The sequence below is a fragment of the Sphaerodactylus townsendi genome, linkage group LG15, assembly GCF_021028975.2.
Source record: "Sphaerodactylus townsendi isolate TG3544 linkage group LG15, MPM_Stown_v2.3, whole genome shotgun sequence".
In the NCBI taxonomy this organism is placed as follows: domain Eukaryota; kingdom Metazoa; phylum Chordata; class Lepidosauria; order Squamata; family Sphaerodactylidae; genus Sphaerodactylus; species Sphaerodactylus townsendi.
In genome coordinates this window covers 35032093-35056877 of record NC_059439.1, presented here as the reverse complement: position 1 = coordinate 35056877, position 24785 = coordinate 35032093, and the positions used below count along the sequence as shown (strand labels likewise).

Below are 24785 nucleotides of genomic sequence, written 5' to 3'. Positions count from 1 at the left end.
CACAATCCCACGGGAGGTGCCCAGATGACCAATTCAGACACAAAGAGGAAGCCAACCAGAGGAAGCCAACCATAGACCTTTGGGTGAATCTCCAAGACCCTTTACCTCCTCCAGTGTTCCCTGCAAGGGCAAAAGGCTCTCCAGCTGGCCCTCCAGGACCAACACCTTCTGGGTCTCTTCCTTGAGTCTGCTGCTCAGCTCTTCAACCTGAGCTAGCAAGGCTTCGCTGGTTGTCCTCAGGGACTCTTGGTTCTTCAGGAGTGAAGGAGAAAAGAAAGACTCTCAAGCTCTAGTGCACAGGTGTCAAACTTGTAGCCCCCCAGATGTTATGGACTACAGTTCCCATCATCCCCTGCCAGCATGATGAGACCTATGCAATCTAGAGCCTTCGTATTGGTCCAGGAGACCCAGGTTCAATTGCTCTCATCGTGCCAAACAGTTGCCAGCATCCAGGTGAGGTCTGGAGAACTTCAGAAATTACAACTCCTCTCTGGACGACAGAGATCCGTTCCCCTGGAGGGTAGATCCCAGGGCATCAGGTCCTTGCAAAGCTCCTCCCCTCCCCAGACTCCACCTCTAAATCTCCAGGAATTGGCAGTCCAATTAACGAGAATATTTACCTGGTGGAGGTGAGTCTCATAAGTCTGCGCGAAAAGAAAGCAAAGTTCCGAATTAATGGGAGTACGGTGGGGAAGGAAAACGTATTTGTTTTCTTTGTGGATCTCCCATTGCCCTTGCTTGGGTGAGGCGCAGGTTTGAATCCCCACTCAAGCTTGCTGGGTGACCACACGTCCTCAGCCTGACCCAACTCACAGGGTTGTTGTGTCAGGATAAAGTGGAAGATTTTTTCTTTTTTTCTTTTTTTTTTTTGCAGTCTTTTGCGGACTGCAAGAAATAATGGATTTGGACTTAACCTGAAAGGTTGAAAGATAATATCGAAAGATTTGAAGAAATCTGGAAGCCATTCAAACAATATTATAAATTATAGTATTTGTTTATGAATTAGAAAATAGAGTGTTTAGAGCTATAGGGACAGGAGTAATTATAACTCTTGGGGAAAAGGTTTTTTCCGCAAAACGATTCCATGTTTTATTTTTTTAAGTGAGGATGGATGGAAATATGATAAAGATTAAAATATAGTTGAAAGTTTTTTGTTTATTATATGTATAATTGGAGAGAAATATATAAATACGAAAACATGGAAGGAGAAAATTATGTTTAGTTCTTATTTAAATTAGGTAATATCTTCTGGAAGGAAAATTAATCTATTGAATGAACTATGTTTTGTAATGATTATTGAACTGTGTATAATTTGTTTGTTGTTTTTAAAATTGTATTTGAAATTCTTAATAAATTACTCTTACAATTTAAAAAAAGAAAAAAAGGATAAAGTGGAGGAGAGGAGAACGATATCAGATGCTCTGGGTCTCGAGGAGAAAGGCAGGGATATAAATGAGATAAATGAAAATTTATTTTAAAAGATAGGATAAAGGACTCTGGGGGGAAAGATGGCAGGACTCACCTCCTGTAGGCCGGCCAACTGGGCTCTAGCTGTCACCAGTTCTGAATTCTTCGCCTTTAGCAGCTTCTGGAGACGGATCAGCTCCACATTGTCCTGGATGGCGGCTCTAGTTGATTAATCATAAATTAATAATTAATCATTGATCATTAATCATTGATAACTAATAAGTAATAAGTAATAAGTAATAAGTAATAAGTAATAAGTAATAATTATTTATCAATGGTTGATGATCAATGATCAATGATCAATGATTAATGATCAATGATTAATTATTAGTTATCAATGATTAATGATCAATGATTAATTATTAATTATTAATTTATGATTAATCAACTAGAGCCGCCATCCAGGACAGAAGAAGAAGAAGAAGAAGAAGAAGAAGAAGAAGAGTAGTAGTAGTAGTAGTAGTAGTAGTAGTAGTAGTAGTAGTAGTAGTAGTAGTAGTTTGGATTTATATCCCCCCTTTCTCTCCTGCAGAAGACTCAAAGGGGCTGACAATCTCCTTGCCCTTCCCCCCTCACAACAAACACCCTGTGAGGTAGGTGGGGCTGAGAGAGCTCCGAGAAGCTGTGAGTAGCCCAAGGTCACCCAGCTGGCGTGTGTGGGAGTGGACAGGCTAATCTGAATTCCCCAGATAAGCCTCCACAGCTCAGGTGGCAGAGCTGGGAATCAAACCCGGCTCCTCCAGATTAGATACACGAGCTCTTAACCTCCTACGTCAGATGTTAAGCCTTTTCAGTTGTTTCAGTCAAGTGCACAGAAGGGGAAACAACTCTTTTGCTACGCACTGTCACCATTTTGTGTGAACAGGGTCACGTGCATATTTTCCAGGTTGAGTATGCATGAACAGGTACCCGGAGAGCATAACCTGATTATGGGTACCCGAGCAGGAAAATACATGATGTGCCCTGTTCTCACAACATGGCTACTGTGTATATTTAGAGGGTCACTGTATCCCTTTATGCACAACTGAGCAGCAGTGGCGTAGTGGCGAAGAGCAGGTGCACTCTGATCTGGAGAAACCGGGTTTGATTCCCAGCTCTGCCGCTTGAGTTGTGGAGGCTTATCTGGGGAATTCAGGTTAGCCTGTGCACTCCCACACACACCAGCTGGGTGACCTTGGGCTAGTCACAGCTTTCCGGAGCTCTCTCAGCCCCACCCACCTCACAGGGTGTTTGTTGTGAGGGTGGAAGGGAAAGGAGATTGTCAGCCCCTTTGAGTCTCCTGCAGGAGAGAAAGGGGGGTTATAAATCCAAACTCCTACTCCTCTTTCTCTTCCTCTTCTTCTATATTTAGAGGGACACTGTATCCCTTTATGCACAACTGATGGAGGTGAGAGACTGTCTTTGACCCCTTCTGCACAAGCAGAATAATACACTTTCAATCCACCTTCAATGCACTTTGCAGCTGGATTTTACTGTGCAGAATAGCAAAATCCACTTTCAACCCATTGTGAAAGTGGATTGAAAGTGCATTATTCTGCATGTGCGGAAGAGTGAACCTAAAGTTCCTTAGCAGTCTCCCATCCAAATACTGGCCAAGACTAACCCTGCTTAGCTTACAGTATCTGACGAGACCAGACTAGGTTGAGCTATCCAGGTCAGGGCAGACTTTAGCTAAGCTGAAACCTATCCTTGCAGCACAAAGACATAGAGCTCAGAAACAAAGAAACCAGGTGTACCGGCGTGTGTGGGCTTCATGATGCCGCTGCTGGGACTGACTTTCTGGATCAGTCTCTCTGCCTTGTGCAGAACTCGGCGCTTCAGGGTCCATTTCCAGCTCAGCCAGCACCAAGCTGTGTCCTCTGAAAAGGAAGTCAGAAGGGCATGAACTTCAGTCTTCGGGGTGACGGCGCTCATGGGAAACAGAGAAAATTGCAGGATATGGTAAAGATAGTCCCCTGCGCAAGCGCCCGGTCATTACTGACTCATGGGGTAGTGGCACATCACAATGTTTACAAGGCAGATTATGTTTGAAAGGTGGTTTGCCCTTGCCTTCTACAGTCGTCTACACTTTATCCCATTAAGCTAGGCACTCATTTCACCAACCTCAAAAGGATGGAGTCAACTTTGAGCCGGCTACCTGAAACCAACTTCTGTTGGGATCGAGCTCAAGCCTGTGAGCAGAGCTTTTGACTGCAGTACTGAACCTTACTGCTCTGCGCCATGCAGAGGCGGAGCTACAAGGGGACCGGGGGGTGCGCATTGCACTGGGGGCGCAAACATTTCAGGTTTGTTTTTTGTATTTTTTAGTGTTCAGTTTTCGGCCTTCTGGGGGTGCAGCTTTTAGGCTAGCAGCACCAACATTTCAGGGATTTTTCGGGAGACTCTCCTGATGATACCACCCAAGGTAGGTGAGGTTTGGTGTAGGGGGTCCAAAGTTATGGACTCCCAAAGGGCATGCCCCCAACCCCCTTTGTTTCCAATGGGAGCAAATGGGAGATGGGGGCTACACCTTTGAGAGTCTATAACTTTGGACCCCCTGAACCAAACTTCACCAAACCTGGCTGGTATCATTAGGATAGTCTCCTAAAGATACCGTGAAATTTTGGTGCTGCTAGCCTAAAAAGTGTGCCCCCCGCAGGCTAAAAACTGAAAAAACACTAAAAAATACAAAAAACACAAACGAACAGGGGGGAGAGGGGGCAGCACAAAACTCAGATTTTGCACTGGGCTCCATTTTCCCTAGCTATGCCTCTGGCACCATGGGGCTTCTCCCCGCAAGATAGGACTTATATATATTAATAGTGAAATGAATGACCATTTCGGACTATGCTTTTCTCAGCAATCGAAGCTGACGGTAAATCCTGCCCAAGATTTCCACTTTTCTACTCCTATTTGCATTGCTTTATTGGAGGTTGATCGTATGGACTCATTTTGTGTAATCTTTCTTGACTTCCAGTGAGGAAGGCAAACTATTGATTATGTAAATAAATAAATACGTTTGTGGGGAACCCCCCCCCCCCCCGACTGTGGGGCGGGCTGGCAAGACTCACAGTGTCTCTACTTGGGATCCCTCTGGTTCATGGTCCCCATATCTGGGAGGGGCAGTGTGGATTGGCTGGACTTCTGGTCCTTGCACTCGCATTCCTGATGAACGAGAGAGAGAATGAAAAACTGGATATCATGATAAAAACCCCAATCTTTATCATTCCTTCCTTTCCTTTTTTGAATAAGAATAAGACGAACAGTGCAGCAAAACAGAATAAAATGCATGACGAAATGAAGTATTAAAACGCTGCCGTACGATTTGCACAGACAACATTAACAAATCAATGCCCGTCTTGGTGGCACCTTAAAGAAATCACTCTTGTCAAAAAATAGGGCAACGGATTGTGTTATTACTGGACCTGACCTTTCTCACCTTTGCATAATCTCTCGGGCGCTGTCCTGGGGGTCGTGCGCCCTTGCTTGAGTCCTGTGTTGACCCTGGGAGGGACGTAGGCGTAGGGGCAGTGGCGGCCGCAGCTCTTCAGCTTCAGCTGCTGCTTGTAGAAGTACAGGTGGCTCCGGAGGCCTTCGTTGCGCCTCTCGAGTTCCCGTACCCGCTCCTGCGTGTCCTCCAAGTCCTCTTCCAGGTCCAGGTTCCGGCCAGAGCTTCGCCCCGAGATCCCGGGTTTCCCGTCAGCTTGGGCTCTCTCGTGGTTGAGTCTGGACAGTTTGGTGCCCATCCTGGGAATGCCGAGAAAGAAACAGAGGTTAGGTTTTGCGTTCTACGGAAGAAGAGGCAGCACTCGACTCTCAAAGGATCTCCTGTGGGGTTTTGCATCCCATTCTGGATGGCCCTGCATAAGAAGATTCAGTTTTGATCACGGTCATGGGGCTCAAAGATGCAAAACTCATCACGTGGACAGAAATAACTGGGTACGATCAAATTCAGATATTCTGATATTTTCAATATATTTTTGGATAGATCATTTCCTGTCAATGCAAACATTTCTGTACTTGAAGAAGAAGAGGAGGAGGAGGAGGAGGAGGAGGAGGAACCAGGTTTGACTCCCAGCTCTGCCGCCTGAGCTGTGGAGGCTTATCTGGGGAATTCAGATTAGCCTGTACACTCCCACACACGCCAGCTGGGTGACCTTGGGCTAGTCACAGCTTCTCGGAGCTCTCTCAGCCCCACCCACCTCACAGGGTGTTTGTTGTGAGGGGGGAAGAGCAAGGAGATTGTCAGCCCCTTTGAGTCTCCTGCAGGAGAGAAAGGGGGGATATAAATCCAAACTCCTCCTCCTCCTCCTCCTCCTCCTCCTCCTCTTCTTCTTCTTCTTCTTCCTCCTCCTCCTCCTCCTCCTCCTCTTCCTCCTCCTCCTCCTCCTGTAAGGAGACTCAAGGTGGCCTACAAGCTCCTTTCCCTTCCTCTCCCCACAACAGACACCTTGTGAGGCAGGTGGGGCTGAGAGAGTCCTGAGAGAACTGTGACTGGCCCAAGGCCACCCAGCAGGAATGTAGGAGTGCGGAAACACATCTGGCTCACCAGATAAGCCAGGTGGAGGAGTGGGGAACCAAACCCGGTTCTCCAGATTAGCATCCACCCTGCTCTTAACCACTAAACCACGCTGGCTCTCTCCAGCCACTCCGAATACCTCTTGATCCTGTCCTCCTGCTTCCGGGCAAACTCCTTGAGCAGCAGGTTCTCGTCATGAAGCCGCAGAAACCCGTCTTCCAGCTCTGTCCGGCTCACCTGGCTTATCTGACGCCGAGTCCTTGCTAGAGACATGGATGCTGGGCAGAAAGAAGGACAGGGAGCAATGACACGAGCTCCGGGCCTAGAATGACCGGGAGACCGTTCCATTCTCTGAAGACAAGGGGTTTCCTCTGTGGTACTGATGTTCACATACACGCTACAGGGGTCAGTGCTATCAGTCACAGACCAGGAAAGGGATTTGGGCGTCTTAGTTGATAGTTCCATGGGAATGTCAACTCAATGCATGGCAGCTGTGAAAAAGGCAAACTCTATGCTGGGGATCATTAGAAAAGGAATTGAGAATAAAACTGCAAAGATTGTCATGCCCTTATATAAAGCAGTGGTGCGACCGCACTTGGAGTACTGTGTTCAGTTCTGGTCGCCGCATCTCAAAAAGGATATCGAAGAGATAGAAAAAGTGCAGAGAAGGGCAACGAGGATGATTGAAGGATTGGAGCACCTTCCTTATGATGAGAGGCTGCAGTGTTTGGGACTCTTTAGTTTGGAGAGGAGACGTCTGAGGGGGGATATGATCGAAGTCTATAAAATTATGCATGGGGTAGAAAATGTTGACAGAGAGAAATTTTTCTCTCTTTCTCACAATACTAGAACCAGGGGGCATCCATTGAAAATGCTAGGGGGAAGAATTAGGACTGATAAAAGGAAACACTTCTTCACGCAACGTGTGATTGGTGTTTGGAATATGCTGCCACAGGAGGTGGTGATGGCCACTAACCTGGATAGCTTTAAAAGGGGCTTGGACAGATTTATGGAGGAGAAGTCGATCTATGGCTACCCATCTTGATCCTCCTTGATCTCAGATTGCAAATGCTCGGGAGCAACAGCCGCAGAAGGCCATTGCTTTCACATCCTGCATGTGAGCTCCCAAAGGCACCTGGTGGGCCACTGCGAGTAGCAGAATGCTGGACTAGATGGACTCTGGTCTGATCCAGCAGGCTAGTTTTTATGTTCTTATGTTCTTATGATGTGGAGGAATTTCGTGGCTGAATGACATAGCATGCACCTGGCATCCAAAAGGTCTTGGGCACCACATTGGAGATTCCTGATTTATATCAAGTGCTGGAAAGGAAAGCTCGGAGTCGGTGCCCCGGTTGTTGGGGTGGGGTGGAGGGGGAGGCATGACAAACTCCCAAAGCCTGTTCGTAGCGTTTGGGGACATGGCATCAGCCCACTGACTATTCCGTTGTTGCTACGAAGGCTGCGTGTGATACAAGTAGTGAAACCGGAAGTTCAGTTTCCAAATGCTCACCTTTCATTGCGGCCTTCAGAGGAGGGGGTTTGATGAGAAAGCGAGAAGCGGAAGTTATATCTAGAGGAGAAGAAGTACAGCGCGGAATTAACCCCCACACCATACAAAGGTGCCGTATTCATGCGTTATCTTTTTGTGTGATTAAATAGGGTTAGCCTGGATCTTCCAGGTCAGGGCAAGAATTGGCCCCTGCAGAATAAATTAATTCAGCACGCTCGTGGGGAGGTGCTCCAGTACTCAATCTTGAATAGTGTTAATTAATTCATCAGTAGCTCTATTTTATTCTGAGATATCTTGGAGGAATATATATAACGTTGACATACATTTGTCCCTTCACAACTTCCCGGTTCGTGGTTTTGATATATCGCTGGTCGACATGCGAAAGTATTAAAACGGGAATGTTAATGACATCCCTGTTTAATAACAAATGAATAGCTACAGATTGTTTGTCCATGAACATCTGTAGAGCCACAGGCTGCAGACCCCTGGTGTAGATACTTGTGAGTCCATACATACATAGTCAGATATACATATACAATCACTCTCCCAAACCACAACCTTGTGGACACTGTGGACATGTGAAATTCCAGCACAGTCATTTCACCCTGTTGGAGCCAGTCTGTGACTGTCCAGAAATATGGTGCGTGGGAGTGTGCAGTACGATGAGACTCTTTTGAGTGTGCGTTCGAGCCAGTACGCCTGGAGCAAACTGGCGGAATTTGACTACTGTGTTTAGGATCTACAAAGATAGTTTCAGGTGAGTAGCAAAGTTAATCAGCAGCGGCAGAACAAAACTCCAGTTTAGTAGCACTTTCAAAGATCAACAAAAAAATCTCTAGGGTAAATCTGCAAATCACAGCTCATTTTGTCAGGTGAAGTTATCTCTGACTCTTGAATACTTTGACCCTGAATCATTTTGGTGGTCTCTAAAGTGCTGCTTGACCTGAATTTAGCATCCTCAAAAATCTCTAGAGATCACCTAGGAAGTCACGAAGTTCTCTTTGCTTTAGATAGATAGATAGATAGATAGATAGATAGATAGATAGATAGATAGATAGATAGATAGATAGATAGATAGATAGATAGATAGATAGATAGATAGATAGATAGATAGATAGATAGATAGATAGATAGATAGAAAGAAGTCACTCAGCGGGGGAAGTCGCTCGTTCTGTCGTGCCAGTGACCTTCGAGAGCCACAAAGGAAGAGTGCCGTTTCTTTCTCTTTTGGCTCCTCTGCCCCAGAAATGCAATCCAAGAACCTGCTTCACATCTGGCTGGGACCATGACATCCACTTCAACTAGCAGTACATCCTCTGTTCTGTTTTAAGATATCAGCTGTGGACACTGAGCTCGTGTTGCAATACTGGAAGCTATCTCTGCAACCAGTTGCTGAGAACGGAAACTGAAGCTGTATTTTTTTCCCACGCCTCACCTTGCTGACATGGATGGATTGCTGTCTGGGCTTCGCCCCCTTCTCTTCTCTCCCTTCCCTGCGGCACGGAGCTTTTGATCTTCCCACCCCCACACAGCTGCAAGAGGAGCTGCCTGATTTTCTTCTCTGCTAATCTGCCACCATCTGTCTGAACTGATGGATCCTCTGGGGAGTCATTTAAGAAGCAGACCTCATCCCACTCAAGCTCCTGTATCAGGGCTTCCTCTCAACGCCACCTTCTCCTTTTTCCTAATTTCCTTTTAGCTCCCACGCAAAGGGTCGCCAATCTTTTGAGCTGCACAGGAGGATAGACTTTATGCAGTGGTGGGATCCAAAAACTTTAGTAACAGGTTCCCATGGTGGTGGGATTGCTGAGCGCTAATGGGGCTGGGCGGGGCATGATGGGGGCGTGACCGGGCATTCCGGGGGCAGGGCATTCCTGGGCGGGGCTGTGGCAAGGACGCAACCGCTGCGCCGGTCCTTGGGCGGGAAACGAATGCACGCAGGCGCAGGCTGCCACGCACACCGGTGCACCTCGTGCTAGACTGCTTCAAGTTCTGCATGCTACTGCTGAGAGGAGGGGCATAACTAAGGCAAAAATCACGTGGCAAAATCACCAATTAGTAACCCCCTCTCGGCACACACAAATAATTAGCTACCTACTGTCGGGAACCTGTGAGAACCTGCTGGATCCCACCTCTGACTATATGGCATTATACCCCAGTAAAATCTCTCCCTGCCCCAAACCCTGTATCAGTGTGTGTGAACGAGATCTCGGGGTACAGGTGGATAGTGTGTTAAATATGAGCAGCCAGTGTGATGCGGCGACAAAAAAGGCGAATGCAATCCTGGGGTGTATCAACGGAGGCATAACAACCAAATCATAAGATGTCATACACCACAGGCAGCCAAATCACAAGCTAACAAAATCATTTGCATTGTCAACAGCTGAACCTTGTACATAAAAATAACATTTGCACTGTTCCCAGGCTATCTGCAATAACTAGATAAGAAGGAACTGAGGACGGTTTTCAAAGTATTCAGCGTTGGGGAGGAAATAATGGCAGTGACCTGGAAATCTTTGATCTTGATTCTGCCCAGGATGGCTGATTGTCAGGGTTGCTGCAACAAGATAAAATGGAGCAGAGAGAGAGAGAGAGACCTCTCTTCAAGAAAGGTGGATTAAAATGAGAGGGAAAACTGAAAAATACATTCAGATCTTCTTGGTGGAAGTATTTTAAGGGGATATCCATCTCCCCCACCCCAAATGACTTGTCATTTTTGTTTCTCTTTACCAAACAAGCCCCTTCCGCACATGCAGAATAATGCACTTTCAATCCACATTCATGATTGTTTGCAAGTGGATTTTGCTATTCCGCACAGCTGCAAAGTGGATTGATGATGTCAACTCCGCCATAAGAACATCTGGCCTCCCGTGGGTACATAAAGGGGGAAGGAGGGGTTGTTTAGTATTTTATAGTATAGTACAGCCATCTGTAGTTAGTATTTTATATATTATTTTATTGTCGATTATGTATTTGATGTTTTAAATTGTTTTAATGTTGATGGACACCGCCCTGAGCCTTTGGGGAGGGCGGTATACAAATATAAATAATAAATAAATAAATTATTCTGCATGTGCAGGAGGGGCCAAAAGAGGGGCTGCAAATCTGAGCGTTGTTGCTTCTAGGCAGTTTCATTCGTACATTTATTCATCCGTCCATCCATTCATGGGAACTTGTGCATATACAGACCAAATACAGAACAAGAAGAACAAGAGTGCCATCCCAGGTCAGAACCCTCTACAGCGTTGGCTACCATACTTGCAGTTTATTGACGTAGCTCGGAGAACTCTGATCAAGATACCACCAAGTTATTTGCACCGTAGTACAGCCTCAGCCCGGAAACGGAGAGGTTATTTCCTAATGTTGAAGCTACTATTTCCACAATGTGCGAGCTACTAAGCAGAATGTAATCCGTCTACACAAACCACCAAATGATGCAGTTGTCTGCCTTTGTCTAGCTGCGCAAACAAAGGTGTTGTGGCCGACCACAGTGAAAAGCATATAAACTGTACGGAAATACCTGGCCTGCAAACGCTGCAGGCAAAGTTTCAAAACTGCGTTTCAAAACACACTTCTAAAAATGTCTCTTAAAGCATCCGAACTTCTAAAATAAAGCAGGATTTTCCTCCTATAAGAGAAGAAGAAGAAGTTTGGATTCATACTCCGCCATTCTCTCCTTACGGGACCCACGGTGGCTTACAACATTCTCCCCTTCTTTTCCTCGTGACAACAGTCCTGCGAGGTAGGTTAGTTACAGACCGTGGCTGAGACTCAAGGCAACCTCCTTTCCCTTCCTCTCCCCACAACAGGCACCTTGTGAGGTAGGCTGAGGGAGTCCTGAGAGAACTGTGAATGGCTCAAGGCCTCCCAGCCGGAACTTGGGAGTGGAGAAACAAATCCGGTTCACCAGATAAGCCTCTGCCACTCAGGTGGAGCAGTGGGGAATCAATCCCGGTTCTCCAGATTAGAATCCACCTGCTCTTAACCACTAAACCACGCTAGCTCCCTATATCGTACGGTCCCTTCCCACCCTTATGCAATGCTATAATCTTATCCACTCACTCAGTCATTTATAGCAAATGGAGTCTGGATCGCACTGCTCTAGACTATGACGGGGAAGACGGCTTCTTCTCTGTCCTTTCCAGACTACCACCTCGCTTCCGCTTTCTTCTTCCCATCTGACATAGCCCCCAAGGCCCCATGGCCGATCCTGCCAGGGTGAGTCACGTTAGATCATGCCTGGAAAGGAATCTGAAATCCTTTGGTAATCCCGGACTGTATAAGCTCATTAGAATGCCGAGAAGAAGGGCTCCCTTGAATAGAAGGGGAAGAATTAGTTCCTAGTTTTGACCGTAGGGAAGACATTCAGTGTCGGGCGGGAGGCATAAAAAAAGCTACGAGTCTTTGGGGAAAAACCCCCTTCCAAGTGGAATTTCCAAAGTTCTTTCAAATATGGCCATGTCTTTTGCACCAGCCAAACACCTGGGCAAGTTTCCAGAGCAATAACAAAAGGGTGTCAGCCCTTTGACACGGTCCTTCCTTGGAGGGCCAGTTGGAGGGCTGACAATACTTTGCTGGACAGGCGAAACTATATACTATATACCAGTGGTGGCAAACCTTTGGCACTCCAGATGTTATGGCCTACAATTCCCATCAGCCCCTGTCAGCATGGCCAATTGGACATTCAGTTATGGACTGCAATTCCCATCAGCCCCTGTCAGCATGGCCAATTGGACATTCAGTTATGGACTACAATTCCCATCAGCCCCTGTCAGCAAGGCCAATTGGCCATGCTGGCAGGGGCTGATGGGAATTGTAGTCCATAACATCTGGAGTGCCAAAGGGTTCGCCACCACGGCTATATGCCACAGTGACTGCAATTTGAACTAGAAGTCTCTATGACTCACCTGTAAGAAAAACATAGCCGATACAGAGGACAATGTCAACATCTTTGAAGACTGTTTTCATTATAATAGGACTGTAGATTTTTGGTTTATTGGAATATATTAATGTGTATAAATACAAGAATACATTACTGCGTATACACCTCACTGGATGGGTGATTTCCAGTGTGACACATTCACGTATGTTTATTGTTAGTATTAGTGAAAAAAATATATAACTGAATGTCAATGATGCAGCTTTAGTGTGCAACGATATATTTATGTTTGGTTTCCGCTGTTGTTCTCGTTGGCACCCTGACTTCATATCATTTGGTATCTAATCTGGAGGAACCGGGTTTGATTCTCCGCTCTGCCGCCTGAGCTGTGGTGGCTTATCTGGGGAATTCAGATTAGCCTGTACACTCCCACACACGCCAGCTGGGTGACCTTGGGCTAGTCACAGCTTTTCGGAGCTCTCTCAGCCTCACCCACCTCACAGGGTGTTTGTTGTGGGGGGGGGGGGAAACGGCAAGGAGATTGTAAGCCCCTTTGAGTCTCCTGCAGGAGAGAAAGGGGGGATATAAATCCAAACTCCTCCTCCTCCTCCTCTTCCTCTTCTTCTTCTTCTTCTTCGAAGGAGCCGGTTTATTTGTTCTTAGGTGGAAGATATACATCTAGAAGCCTGTACTAATTGTTCCGACATGTCTATAACCTGTCTTGAAGACCTAAGTGGTGGAGAGGGGGGTATCAAGCACGGAAAGCAATCGTTTGTTAAGTCCGCCGACCTCTATTATTAATTAACCAGACTTTGGGTTGTAGAAATCAAGGTTTATTACCATCAGATTATGTAAATGTTAAAAGATACGAAGTTGAGCTCAATGGACAAGACGGACAGTAGTATTAACTCTCTCCTGGTTTAAGCAAGGACCACTTGAAACAATTAGCACAATGAAGATTAATCTTACACTAAAGTTTTTTTCGAGAAGATGCTTTAGAGGGAAGGTGGGCTGGAATGGCAATTTCAGTGAGGTAGCGGAGCAGACCTAACCACATTCGAGCCCCAGTCAGCTCTTGAAGGTTAGCTGTGCCTTCCCCCAGTCACGTTGAACTTGGTGGTTATATCTCAGCCGCGGCTCGAGCCGTTTGCACGTAACTGCAACCTGTGGGTCGTAAAACTGCAGAGCAAACACAGAAAGGAGATGCACCAAGAAGGAAGCATGCTGACAGACAACTGATATCTTGGGACTGAGAGGAGGTGAGAATTCATTATTACTACTTTTTTTTTAAAAAAAACCCATCAAATTAGGTTCCCGTATAAAGCTGTCTAAAACCAAGGCAGATTACTGGTCTAATCAGGGTGTGTTCTGACCAGCATTAACTCTCTAGGGCAGGGGTCCCCAAACTACGGCCCGGGGGCCAAATGTGGCCCCCTGAAGGCATTTGTCCGGCCCGCCAGGCATGATGGCGATGGCTCCATTCATGTGCAGTGGGGGCTCGAGGGAGAGGAGGAACCGGCCCCAACGGCTGTTGATTGCAGTTACATGATGGCACCCCCAAATCTCCATGGTGCACCACGGCCCAGAGTTGGGAACCTTACATGTAGCAACGCATACTGCTCCGCCCTTCCCTCTGCGGCTACTCAGCCTGTGTTGCTCTGGGCTTTCTGTTCCACCTCACTCCCGTTGGCATCCACAGCCAGGCTGGCGAATCGCTCCTGGCTGGCTGCTGGGGAAGGAGAAAAGAGCCCAGGAAGATACCTGATCCTGGGTTAGATGGAATGTTTCATTTAGGAGAGTTCACCTTTTTTTTTTTTTTTTTTTACAGGGGAAGGTATTCCACAGCCTCCCCAACAATATTTGGAGCCCACCCTGTACTTGACATACTTTGGTCACTGTTCTAAAAATAGACCATGACAGAAAGGCTGAAAGGTGAAATCAAACATTTTATAATCATTTGTGCACAGGAATTTGTTCATGGTTTTTTTTAGTCCGGCCCTCCAACAGTCTGAGGGACAGTGAACTGGCCCCCTGTTTAAAAAGTTTGGGGACCCCTGATCTAGGGTCTCAGATAGAAATAGAAGCCTTTCGGATCACCCGCTACTTGATCATTTTTAACTGGAAATTGTTGTAACCAAACTTGGGACCTTCCTGTGAGTAAAGCACATTGATCACAATTCCGCACCCACACCCCCCCCCCTTCTTCTTGGCTTGAAAAAAAATACATATAATCTGTACTTTACCTGGAAGTATTTTACCTTCTTCTTTACCTGCTCCAGCCTTTGATTGGTGCCATTGCTGCGGCAACCTTGGGTCCATTTTCGAAACCCACGCACACCTGTTCAGTGAAAATTCTCAGCTAGGGAAAAAAAATAATCTAATAGAATAAGATGTCGATATTTGATGATTTGTTTATTAGAGCTTCTACATTCCGCCTTTCTTCGTAGAAAGATCTCGTTGCATAGAAATCAAGGGTGTCAGGGAGCAGGCTAAGCTAGAACTCTCCGTCCCATCTAATTTTCTACAATCAGGGAACTGTTTTGGATGGGAGGTGCATTCACACTTGTGCTTAACAGGGAACAGCCCAGATACAGGTTTACCTTCTTGGTGAGAGCTGGCCTTGGTTTCTGAAAGTAATCTCAGTAGAAAATTTGGGTTGTGTCAAAGTACCCCGCGGGGCAAAGCGAAAAGCTGCAATACTGCAGCCAAAAGCTCTGCCCATGAGTTGAATTTGATCAAGATGGGTTTGATCAGCTGGCTAAAGATTGACTCAGCCGTCCATCCTTCCGAGGTCGGCAGAATTAGAACCCAGCTTGCTGGGGGTAAAGTGTAGATGTCTGGGGAAGGCAATGGCAAAAATACCCTGTGAACATAGTCTACCTAGTAAATGTCTTGATATAATGTCACCCCGTGGGTCAGTAATGCTGTGGTGCTTGCACAAGGAATGACCTTTATCTTTTACCAACTCTTTTACAACTCTTTTACCAGTGAGGCAGGGTGGTGTAGTGGTTAAGAGCAGGTGGACTCTAATCTGGAGAACCGGGTTTGGTTCCCCACTCCTCCACCTGAGTGGTGGAGGCTTATCTGGTGAACCAGATGTGTTTCCACATTCCTACATTCCTGATGGGTGACCTTGGGCTGGTCACAGTTCTCTCTGAACTCTCTCAGCCCCACCTACCTCACAAGGTATCTGTTGTGGGGACATGAAGGGAAAGGCGGCAGCGAAGCCGCAGCAGAGTCTCCCTCACGGGGAGAGAAAATTTGGAGATTGCTCGTCAGAGCTCCTCCCTCCCCTCCTCACACACCTCCTCCTCCTCCTTCTTCTTCTTCTGGGAACATGGGACACCCCTTGTTCCTATAAGTAATACGCCACTGTTCTGGACTCACAGAGCAGGGCATCTTTAAGCATGTGTAAATTGTCTTTCCCTTAATTAACCAGAAGTCCATGCTCATCTGCGGGGATGAGGTCAAAGCCTCGATGTACATGCAAAATGCTTTCATGACATACAAATTTCAACCACAGTGAAATTTCATGCAAAGGGATCCTTTATGTCCCCTGCCGGCTGACATTTATGGGGCAATATAAAAGCAGTGAAAATGTCAGAGGTCATGCAAGCGACACAGACCTCTTCGGAACAGGATTTCTAAACTCTTAGGCACATACGTGGACACAATTATTTTAGTACTCCAGTTTCACCACATCCTTCCTCCAAGAAGTTCAGAGCAGTGGGCGAAGCAGTTCCTACTAATTCAACTGCAAAGGTGGGCTCAACTAATCTTAGTTTCATCCATGCTAATTTATATTTTGCAAATGTAGCTTCCAGGGTTGCTTTAGCAAGGAGGAGAACGGCATGGGGGGAAGGACAGAGAAAGCAACCCTTCCTCTGCAGAAAAGCCACCCAAACGCTGCCTTTACTCTTGCTTGGAGCCGGAAGGGGGAGAGAGAGCACGGAATGAAAAGCAGCTCGGAGGCATTTTCCGATGAGAAATGTTGGCAGATTTCTAGTTATGGACAGAGACGGCAGACTCGCTGATTATAAGGTAAAGTTGGATGGGGTTTTTTAGGGAATTGTATTTCAGATGGGAAAGCTGAGATACGAGGATAGCCTTCAGCTGTAGCTAAGGAATTAGGGAGCTAATAACTTGCAAGGAGGAGGAGGAAATTAGACCTGAGAATACTTCTCTAAGGACAGGCAACAGGTGACAGGAAAGGACCTCCAACCTTACAGCTCTATCTAGCTGACTGTTTGCCTGTCCCCTGCTGGATCTTTTTTTTCCAGATCCTTTGCATGCTAGGCATTGCTACTTCCAACAAGAAAAGGGTTGGGGAAGAAAGGATCAAAGTTTCCCCTCAGCCAACTCCTCCTCCTCCTCCTCCTCTTCCAGTCCCAGTAGCTGCATTTGCAAAATAATTAAACCAAAACGAGAATGGAAGATGTATTGTCGAAGGATTTCACGGCCGGATTCCACTGGTTGTGGTGGGTTTTCCGGGCTGCGTGGCCGTGGTCTGGTGGATCTTGTTCCTAACGTTTCGCCTGCATCTGTGGCTGGCATCTTCAGAGGTGTACCACAGAGGGAAGTGTGTAACAGTCTGCGTAACAGACTTCCCTCTGCGATGCAGCCTCCTGAAGATTACCAACCGAGATCTAGGCGATAACGTTAGGAATAGATCCACCTGACCACGGCTGTGCAACTCGGAAAAACCACCACAACTCAGAAGAATATCAGGAGAAATGACTAACTTAACGTAGTCGCGCTACACAGCAGCTGCAGGGAAAGGCCGTTAAAAATAAAGCAGATCTTGTTTGGGTTTGGAACAAGGGTTGTCAGCTCTGGGTTGGGAAATTCCTATATTTGGGACACAGCCTGGAGAAGGGTGGAGTTTGGAGTAGGAGGGAGCGCAGTGGAGATAGGATGTCCTGGCGCTCAATCTCCCAAAGTGGCCATTGGTCTACGTCAGGGGTCTGCAATCTGTGGCTCTCCAGATGTTCATGGACTACAAACCCCATCAGCCCCAATTGGCCATGATGGCAGGGGCTGATGGGAATTGCAGTCCGTGAACATCTGGAGAGCCACAGGTTGCAGACCCCTGATCTACAGTCACAGGTGTCAAACTCGTGGCCCACCAGATGTTATGGACTACAGTTCCCATCATCCCCTGCCAGAATGATGCAGGGCCACGACATCTGGAGGGCCAGAAGTTTGACACCTAATCCCAGGGGATCTCCAGGCCTTGGAAGCTGGCAACCCTACTTGGAATGTCCCCCATGGTGGGAGCCGTCTTCTCACATAGAAACAGTGTGGGGCAAATCATTTCCCCATTTTGGCATTTCCAGTGCATGGAATACTTCACGCAGAGCAACACAATGGGGAAATAACTCCAGTCATTGCTGTTTTGATACTGAGAAAGCAGTTGTGGGGAGAACAGGCAAGAGTCCTTCCACCCCTCGTTGGGACGTTCCAAGTCTGAACGGGCTGTACTTTATTATTTAGTATATTTAGTACTTTTATTATTTAGTATATATGAAATATATATTATTTAGAGGAGCAGCAGTGGTGGTGTGGTTAAGAGCAGGTGCGTTCTAATCTGGAGGAACCGGGTTTGATTCCCCGCTCTGCCGCCTGAGCTGTGGAGGCTTATCTGGGGAACCAGATTAGCTTGTGCACTCCCACACACGCCAGCTGGGTGACCTTGGGCTAATCACAGCTCTTCGGGGCGCTCTCAGCCCCACCCACCTCACAGGGTGTTTGTTGTGACGGGGGGAAGGAGATGATAAGCCCCTTTGAGTCTCCTACAGGAGAGAAAGGGGGGGGATATAAATCCAAACTCTTCTTCTTCTAGTAGTCACTTGCTGTTGCTGCTGTGGTGTGTGGCTGCAAGATTTCCTTGGACCTAATAAGTGAAAGTGAACATTTACTTTGGCCCCGAGCAGAGATTTGAATCCGGATCCGGCTGACCCAAGACTGCAACTTTAACCATTCGCCTCGCCCCCCCCCCCCCTTCACACATTTGCAGAGGAAACCTCGGTAAAAGCCACACTGGAAATTAATTTCGAAACCATACTCCTTCCCTGTTTCGACGACACTCATTACTGTGTTGAATTCTGTACAGGTAGGAGGGAAATGTTGTTACATACACAAACTCGGGCGGGCCCCTACTTGATCCTTTCTGCAATTTGTTTCCTCTCAGGTTCCAGACAAGCGTCCCCCCCTTTTTTAATGAAAAGCCGATTTGGATTAGAACGGGTGAGCCATCTCTGCTAAAAAGGGAAGCAGAATCCAGGGATTTGAGCACGTCTTATTCCCCCCCACCCCCGCCCCCCCCCCATCTGCAGCAGACAGGTACAAAGTTCAGCCATTCAAAATGACCTCTGCCCTCTTTTCGATGGCTGCGAGGTGTGGAAGGTGAAGAAGAACAAGAAGGCATTGTGGGGAAACTTCTAAGACCCAGTCACCTTCATGATGGTCAACAGTACTTGCCCCATGGCTTACAGCTCCACCAAATATTATAAAATCCCTGTGTACTGCCTAGTGGTAGTCGTTGGGCTGCCTTTGAACTGCCTCGCCCTCTGGGCCTTAATATACCAGATGAAGAAGGCCGTCATCCTCTCAGTCTATGTCCTGAACCTGATCTTGGCCAACCTCTTGCAGATCTTGACTCTCCCCTTCTGGATCTACTTCAGTAGCAACGACCACGACTGGGGCCTGGGGGCGGCAGCGTGCCTGGCTATCCGGCTGGCCTTCCGCACCAACCTATATGCCAAGAACAATTTTTTGTGCCTTATCGCCATGGAACGTTACTTCGGCCTCATATATCCCCTCAGTTTCCGTCGGCTGCAGAGCATGTACGGCGCCGTTGCGTTGAGTGTCACCACTTGGGTGGTGGTGGCTGCTTTGTGTGTGGTTGGCATCTGGCTGGAGACCAGTCACTCAGATGATTGGCACAGGAGCTGCCTGGATGGCACCCACGTGGAAAAGGACTACGCGCAATTCAAGCTGGCGACAATGGGCCTTTCCTTTTTCCTCCCTTGCCTCCTCATTGGCTTCTTCTACTTCAGGGTTCTGTTTGAGCTCAGGAAGGTGGAGTCTCTGGAGAAGCGAGTCAAAAAGCAAATCTACGGTTTCATCACGCTCATCATCACGTCCTTCTTCCTCACCTGGACTCCTTATCAGGTAACCTCCTATTACAAGTTCTACTGGGAACTGAGGCTGAAGAAAGGGGAGATATGTGCGTTTGAGAACCACATCTTCAATTACACAAGCACGACTTTGTGTCTGACCAGCTTGGGCAACATTTCAGATCCCCTTCTTTACATCCTGCTCCTCAAAGAGGTCCGAGAAGACCTCAAAGGTCTCTTCTGGTTCAAGGATCATCTTCAATGCGTTGGCAGAGCAGGATCTTCCTCCACATAAAAGTTACAGAAGGCTTGATATGGACATATAGTTTATGATGTTTTAAGCCATTGTAATCATATAAGTTATATGAGTGTAATTCACTGGGTACCAATCACTTCAAAGACTTACTTTCGTTGGAAGAAACGAAACTCATAGAGCAGCCTGACACTGAGCTTTGATTTGGGAAAACAGGGCCCCACCAAGGAGATAAGGAATTAGCAGAAGCTCACAAACACAGAGATAAGGGTGAAGTACTATAGCAACCGAGATCTCTGAACGGGGCAAGATGACATAGAGAATACACGCCCAATTGTAGAAAGCAAGGTGGGCTTTGGAGAGTAAAAGATTCAAATGTACAGTAATGATGCGTATTCCAAATCTAGCCAATGGTCAGAAGACAAGGAGGGATGTTTGTAAGAGGGTATAAATTATGTTACACAAGCAACAGCCCCTTTGAACCTCCTCCCTGTTGCTAACAGAGGAGAGTTCCCTCTTCTGCTCAGAATTGAAAACAATAAATCTCTGAACACTGAAGAAGCTTATGGATGGTTATTTTTGTAACCGGTCAGAGCCTTTGCTCTGTGGACAGGGCCTTGCCCTGTGCCTATCAGGCTGTGTGAGCACCTTGAGATGGAATAAGAGACCCTCTGACTCTGCATATGCGTGACTACTCTACTGAACTCTACTTTGTGAATCTTTGGATGCCCTGCTAGACCAGTTCCGGCCATTCCTGCACCTGTGATTCGGCCTCAAAAACTACGGTGTGGCTTCATTGGGAGTCACAGGTACGTCTCTGCTCGCCGTATTTCCTGAAAAATATTGCAGAGTTGGCAAAAATCCAAAGGAGGGCACCCAAGACATTTAAGCAATTGGAACATCTTGCTACGAAGAAGGTCTGGGAGTTTTCAGCCTGCCACGGTGTTGAACCTGGAGAAGGAAACTACAGGAGACAGAACATATATAGGAAAATGACTTTGTCTTACCTGACTCCAATTGAGAGAGTACGTGAGAGAGCCCATTGTTAGTCAAATGGCTAATGGTGCAAGGTTCAATTTTTGTGTGTGGAAGAACTGTGTGGCTGGAACAATAGGTACTGTTTTCTCTGCCAGGGGCATAGCTGTGAAAAAGGTGCCTGGGGCTCACGGAATGCCGGTGCCAGGAGACAATATCGGGGAAATCCCTGGCCACCTGTTTTCTGTGTGCTTTTTCAAAAAAAATTAATTGTGACTTTGGAAAGTAATTACCGTGTTTCCCCGAATATAAGACAGTGTCTTATATTAATTTTTGCTCCCAAAGATGTGCTATGTCTTATTTTCAGAGGATGTCTTATTTTTCTGTGTTCTGTTCGTCGGGCATGCTTCCAAACAAAAACTTTGCTATGTCTTACTTTCGGGGGATGCCTTATATTTCGCACTTCAGCAAAACCTCTACTATGTCTTATTTTTTAAAGGGGATGTATCTTATATTAGGGGAAACAAAGTGCAAATTAACTGCTGGGAGTTTATTGTGGTTATGGAGGATATTTTTTCAGATTTCAACTCCAAGGTTAGGGGGAATTGCTTGGAGGTTTTGGGGGGTGGAGGGCATGTTTGAACAGGGGAGGGACTTCAGTGTGGTATAGGGCAGTGATGGCGAACCTTTTTGAGACCAAGTGCCCAAATTGCAACCCAAAACCCACTTATGTATCGCAAAGTGCCAACACGGCAATTTAACCTGAAAACTGGTTGGCTCCGAGGCATGTGTCACTCAGGAGTAAGCTTGGTGGTGAGGTCATTACAGCTTTGCTTTGGAAGCAACCATTACAACTCTTCGAGCAAGGTGAATCACGAGCCCTGGGGAGGGTTTACTCAGAGGGAAACAAGCCCCATTGCCAGCAACTGAGCTTACTCCCATGTAAAGGATCACACTTTAGTTCTTTGTATGAGAATCAGTGGGGTTTAACAGCGCTTAACAGGGCTACCTACACTGATTCCCCAAAACTGGGTCTTAGGTTTAATGTTAATAATCAAGCCCAGCAGCCCAGGTGTGTGTGTGTGTGTGGGGGGGGTGATTTCCCCCCCCCCCCACATGATGAACTCTATGCATTACTTACAGAGAGGGCTCTGAGTGCCACCTCTGGCACCCGTGCCATAGGTTCGCCATCACTAGTATAGGGCGTCCACCTTCTAAAACAGTCATTTTCTCCAGATGAACTGAACTCTGTCACTGGGAAAGTCAATTGTTGTCCTAGGAGATCTCCAGCCACCACCTGGAGGTTGGCAAACCTTGTTGTTTGGCTATCTCTTGCCCAAAAGACCTGCATGTAACTTGAAGCCAGGATCTTTCAAGCCAGGAAGCCAGAATTCCCCATCACCCTCTTAAGAGTTTTTAAATTTCTTTTTGAATAGTTTCTTAATATATATATTTTTGAAAAATTAAAATCCTTTTGAATAATTTCTTAATTTTAATAATTTATTTTAATAGTATCTTTTAAAAATAATTTCTTAATCATTTTTAATTTCTTTTAAAATAACATCTTTTTGAATAGTTTCTTAATCATTAATCATTTTAATAATTTCTTAATTTTTTTTAAAAAAAATAATGCTGAAATCTAATGTACTCAACTGACCAGTCCTAACAATAAAAATATATATCATGAAGATTGTGTTCTGATTTTTGGACTTGGCTTTTCTGCCTGGTTTGTTGGAAAGTATTTTTTTAAAAACCCAAACCACCAAACGCAACAACCGGGAATAAAAGAAGGAACAGATAAAGAGGGAAAATTAAATAAAGAAAGTCTGATTTTCAAACAAACCAATCAGAACGAGGATACTGGTGACGTTTCTAATTATGATTGGCCTAGCTGGGGTTAGACTACTCCCCGAGCTTTTTGTACGGACCCAATTATTGTTCAGGAATCTATCAGGAGCTGAGATTTGACCATTGGGGATACAAAGCCAGGTGACGTCTTTGGTTTGCCCGCCTCCCTAGAGACGTCCTCTTAAGGGCGCCACGCTCATGTTTATTTATATATTTAATTCCCTCCTGTATTGGCTCCTGCGTCTACTCTGATAAATAGCCTATAACAAGGCAAGTATCGTTGATTGACAAGGATTTTACCCATTCACAACAAGGCATTTAGGATGAGGGTGGAAAATAGGGTCTGCGAGAATGCGGGGGAAGGGCAAAACTGCTATCAATCTTTGACAGACGGATGCCTTACCTGACAGTCACGTCATCAAATCACGGGGTTGACCTTTTAATCGCTGTCTGAATGACATCCCCAGTAACCTATCCGCCTTCGAGTCCCGCCTTCTCTATCCCGGCGGATTTCAGTTTTATCCCCGCCTCTCTTTCCCCCAGTTCCTCCCCGCCGTCTTCGTCTTCGCCGGCCCATCCTAGGCGGGCGCTGATTGGCTGAGCAATTGAATGACAGCTGTATCTACCCAATCGGCGAGCGCGAGTGAGATTAAACCCCTCCTTCCACCGAAGGGGCGTGTCCTCAAAAAGGGGTGGGGCACGGCCCGAACTGGGTTGCGCGGCGCAGAGGTAGAGGGCGGCGGGGGCGCCATTTTGTGAAGAGTCCGGAGCGTGGACGAAGAGACCGTAGCCGTGAAAGGGAATTTTTTATAAAAATTGGTAATAAGAAAAGGGTCGCGGTGTCGGAGCTGGTGGGGGCCTCCTGGTGAGTTCGTTGAGGGAGTGAGGGAAACAGTGGCGGCGCTCCTTCCCTTTCCCGCCCTGTGGGTAATAATGGTATCGCCCTTTCTGTACTTCCCCCCCCCTCCCTTCCCTCACCAGGTTGGTACTTCCCTGGTCGGCTTTCTCGAACCTTTCCATGTCCCTCCCCGCTTGGTGCAAATGGACCGTTCCGAGCCGATTGATTCCCATGCCTTGTGGGAGAGACCATGATGCCGGAGGGGGAGAGGAAGGGAGAGTTATACCCGAATAATTTCATTCTCTGGTCCTCCGTGGGGAAAAAAAAGAAGAGAGGCGTTTATGGGGAGCAACACGTGAGGTTTTAGGAGGGAGTGACTTTTGGGAGGGGAGGGGGGGAAGCCAGGCCGTTTACACGGCGCTTCGTTAATCCGGATTTGGTGTAATCCGGATTAGGCGTTCAAGTTAAAAATGCGCCTTTCTTTGGAAATATTTATCCCCAGGGAGGGGCGGGGGTGGTCTCTGGGCGGCTTGATTCCCTAGAGGCGGATCATATGGATCCCAGCAAGCTGTCCACGTGAGGCTCCCCTGGATGGGGGAGAGCTTTTGCACGCGTCTGCGGCGCGAAGGAGCGGCGCGTGCTTGGCTTGCACGCCAGAGATGCATCCGTAGCCCTTGCAGATGTGGCCTGGTGTGCAACGTTAAGCATGCGCGGTTGAGCTGCTCGGCACTTTAAAGCAAGCAGTCGATCCACCCCCCCCCCCCCCCCCCCCCAAATCCGGCAGGTCACATGGTGATGCTTCTTTGCCCTCGGCCTGAATCTGACAGCTAGGAAAGACGCATCCAGAGTGCTTTGCAGAGAGAGACGGAGAGAGAGAGAGTTCCCCTGGGCGCTGTCACGCTCTTTGCACCGCCTCTGCGAAGTAGGCCAGAATTGTCTCTTGTTGCAGAAAGCCGATGGCCTCCAATGGCGAGAGGCGCAGAGGTAAGGCTGGGGGCCTTCCTGGTTTGTAGCATGGCGATGCTCTTAGGTCTCAGACCAAATGTGACAGGTAGGGTGCATCTAGACGCCTTTTGGGAGAGAGTTGTTCCCCGGTGTGCTGCAATGTTCCTTGCAGTGAGTAGGCTGGTATTGCCTCCTGTTGTGGGGTGGGTGGGTGCTAGGAGCTTACTTTAAACTTCCTTAGCCATAGGCAAGCTTGGAGCCCTTCCTGATTTGTATCACAGTCTTGTGAGTATTCGATCGCAGCTATAGCCACATGCAAGGTTTTTTTTGGCTTTGGAAGAGGTCTTGAACAAAAGTCTTTTCTGTGCATTATATACTTATTTTGCTGTCAAAACGTGGCTCAGCATAGGTCCGTGGTGGCGAACCTTTGGCACTCCAGATGTTATGGACTACA

The 24785-nt window shown here is 47.1% G+C and overlaps 2 protein-coding genes across 4 annotated transcripts in view; one reads left to right on the top strand and one right to left on the bottom strand.

Annotated features, from left to right (window-relative positions):
• The window catches only part of RPGRIP1 (RPGR interacting protein 1), a 35718-nt gene extending 24074 nt beyond the window's left edge, over positions 1–11644 (bottom strand). For 2 of the 3 annotated variants that reach the window (XM_048516407.1, XM_048516410.1), the window contains exons 1-10: positions 11538–11623; positions 10996–11103; positions 7476–7535; positions 6105–6243; positions 4886–5193; positions 4518–4611; positions 3204–3326; positions 1523–1628; positions 621–644; positions 106–252 (exon numbers count right to left, since the gene is read on the bottom strand). In XM_048516407.1, the coding sequence (XP_048372364.1) occupies positions 106–252; positions 621–644; positions 1523–1628; positions 3204–3326; positions 4518–4611; positions 4886–5193; positions 6105–6243; positions 7476–7482 (948 nt within the window). In that variant the 5' untranslated portion in view covers positions 7483–7535; positions 10996–11103; positions 11538–11623. Of the gene's footprint in view, positions 1–105; positions 253–620; positions 645–1522; positions 1629–3203; positions 3327–4517; positions 4612–4885; positions 5194–6104; positions 6244–7475; positions 7536–10995; positions 11104–11537 lie in introns of all 3 variants that reach the window. The other variant, XM_048516409.1, reaches the window with a different exon arrangement.
• Positions 11645–18695: 7051 nt separating this feature from the next.
• LOC125444961 (G-protein coupled receptor 4-like) lies at positions 18696–20986 on the top strand. The gene is made up of 2 exons (XM_048517748.1): positions 18696–19779; positions 20361–20986. Exon 1 carries the CDS (start codon positions 18814–18816, stop codon positions 19765–19767), a length of 954 nt encoding a protein of 317 aa, XP_048373705.1. The 5' UTR covers positions 18696–18813; the 3' UTR covers positions 19768–19779; positions 20361–20986.
• The last annotated feature ends 3799 nt before the right edge of the window (positions 20987–24785 follow it).

What these genes read in the sequence shown, in the direction of transcription:
- LOC125444961 (XM_048517748.1), top strand. Translation starts at nt 18,814, where the DNA reads ATGATGGTCAACAGTACTTGCCCCATGGCTTACAGCTCCACCAAATAT.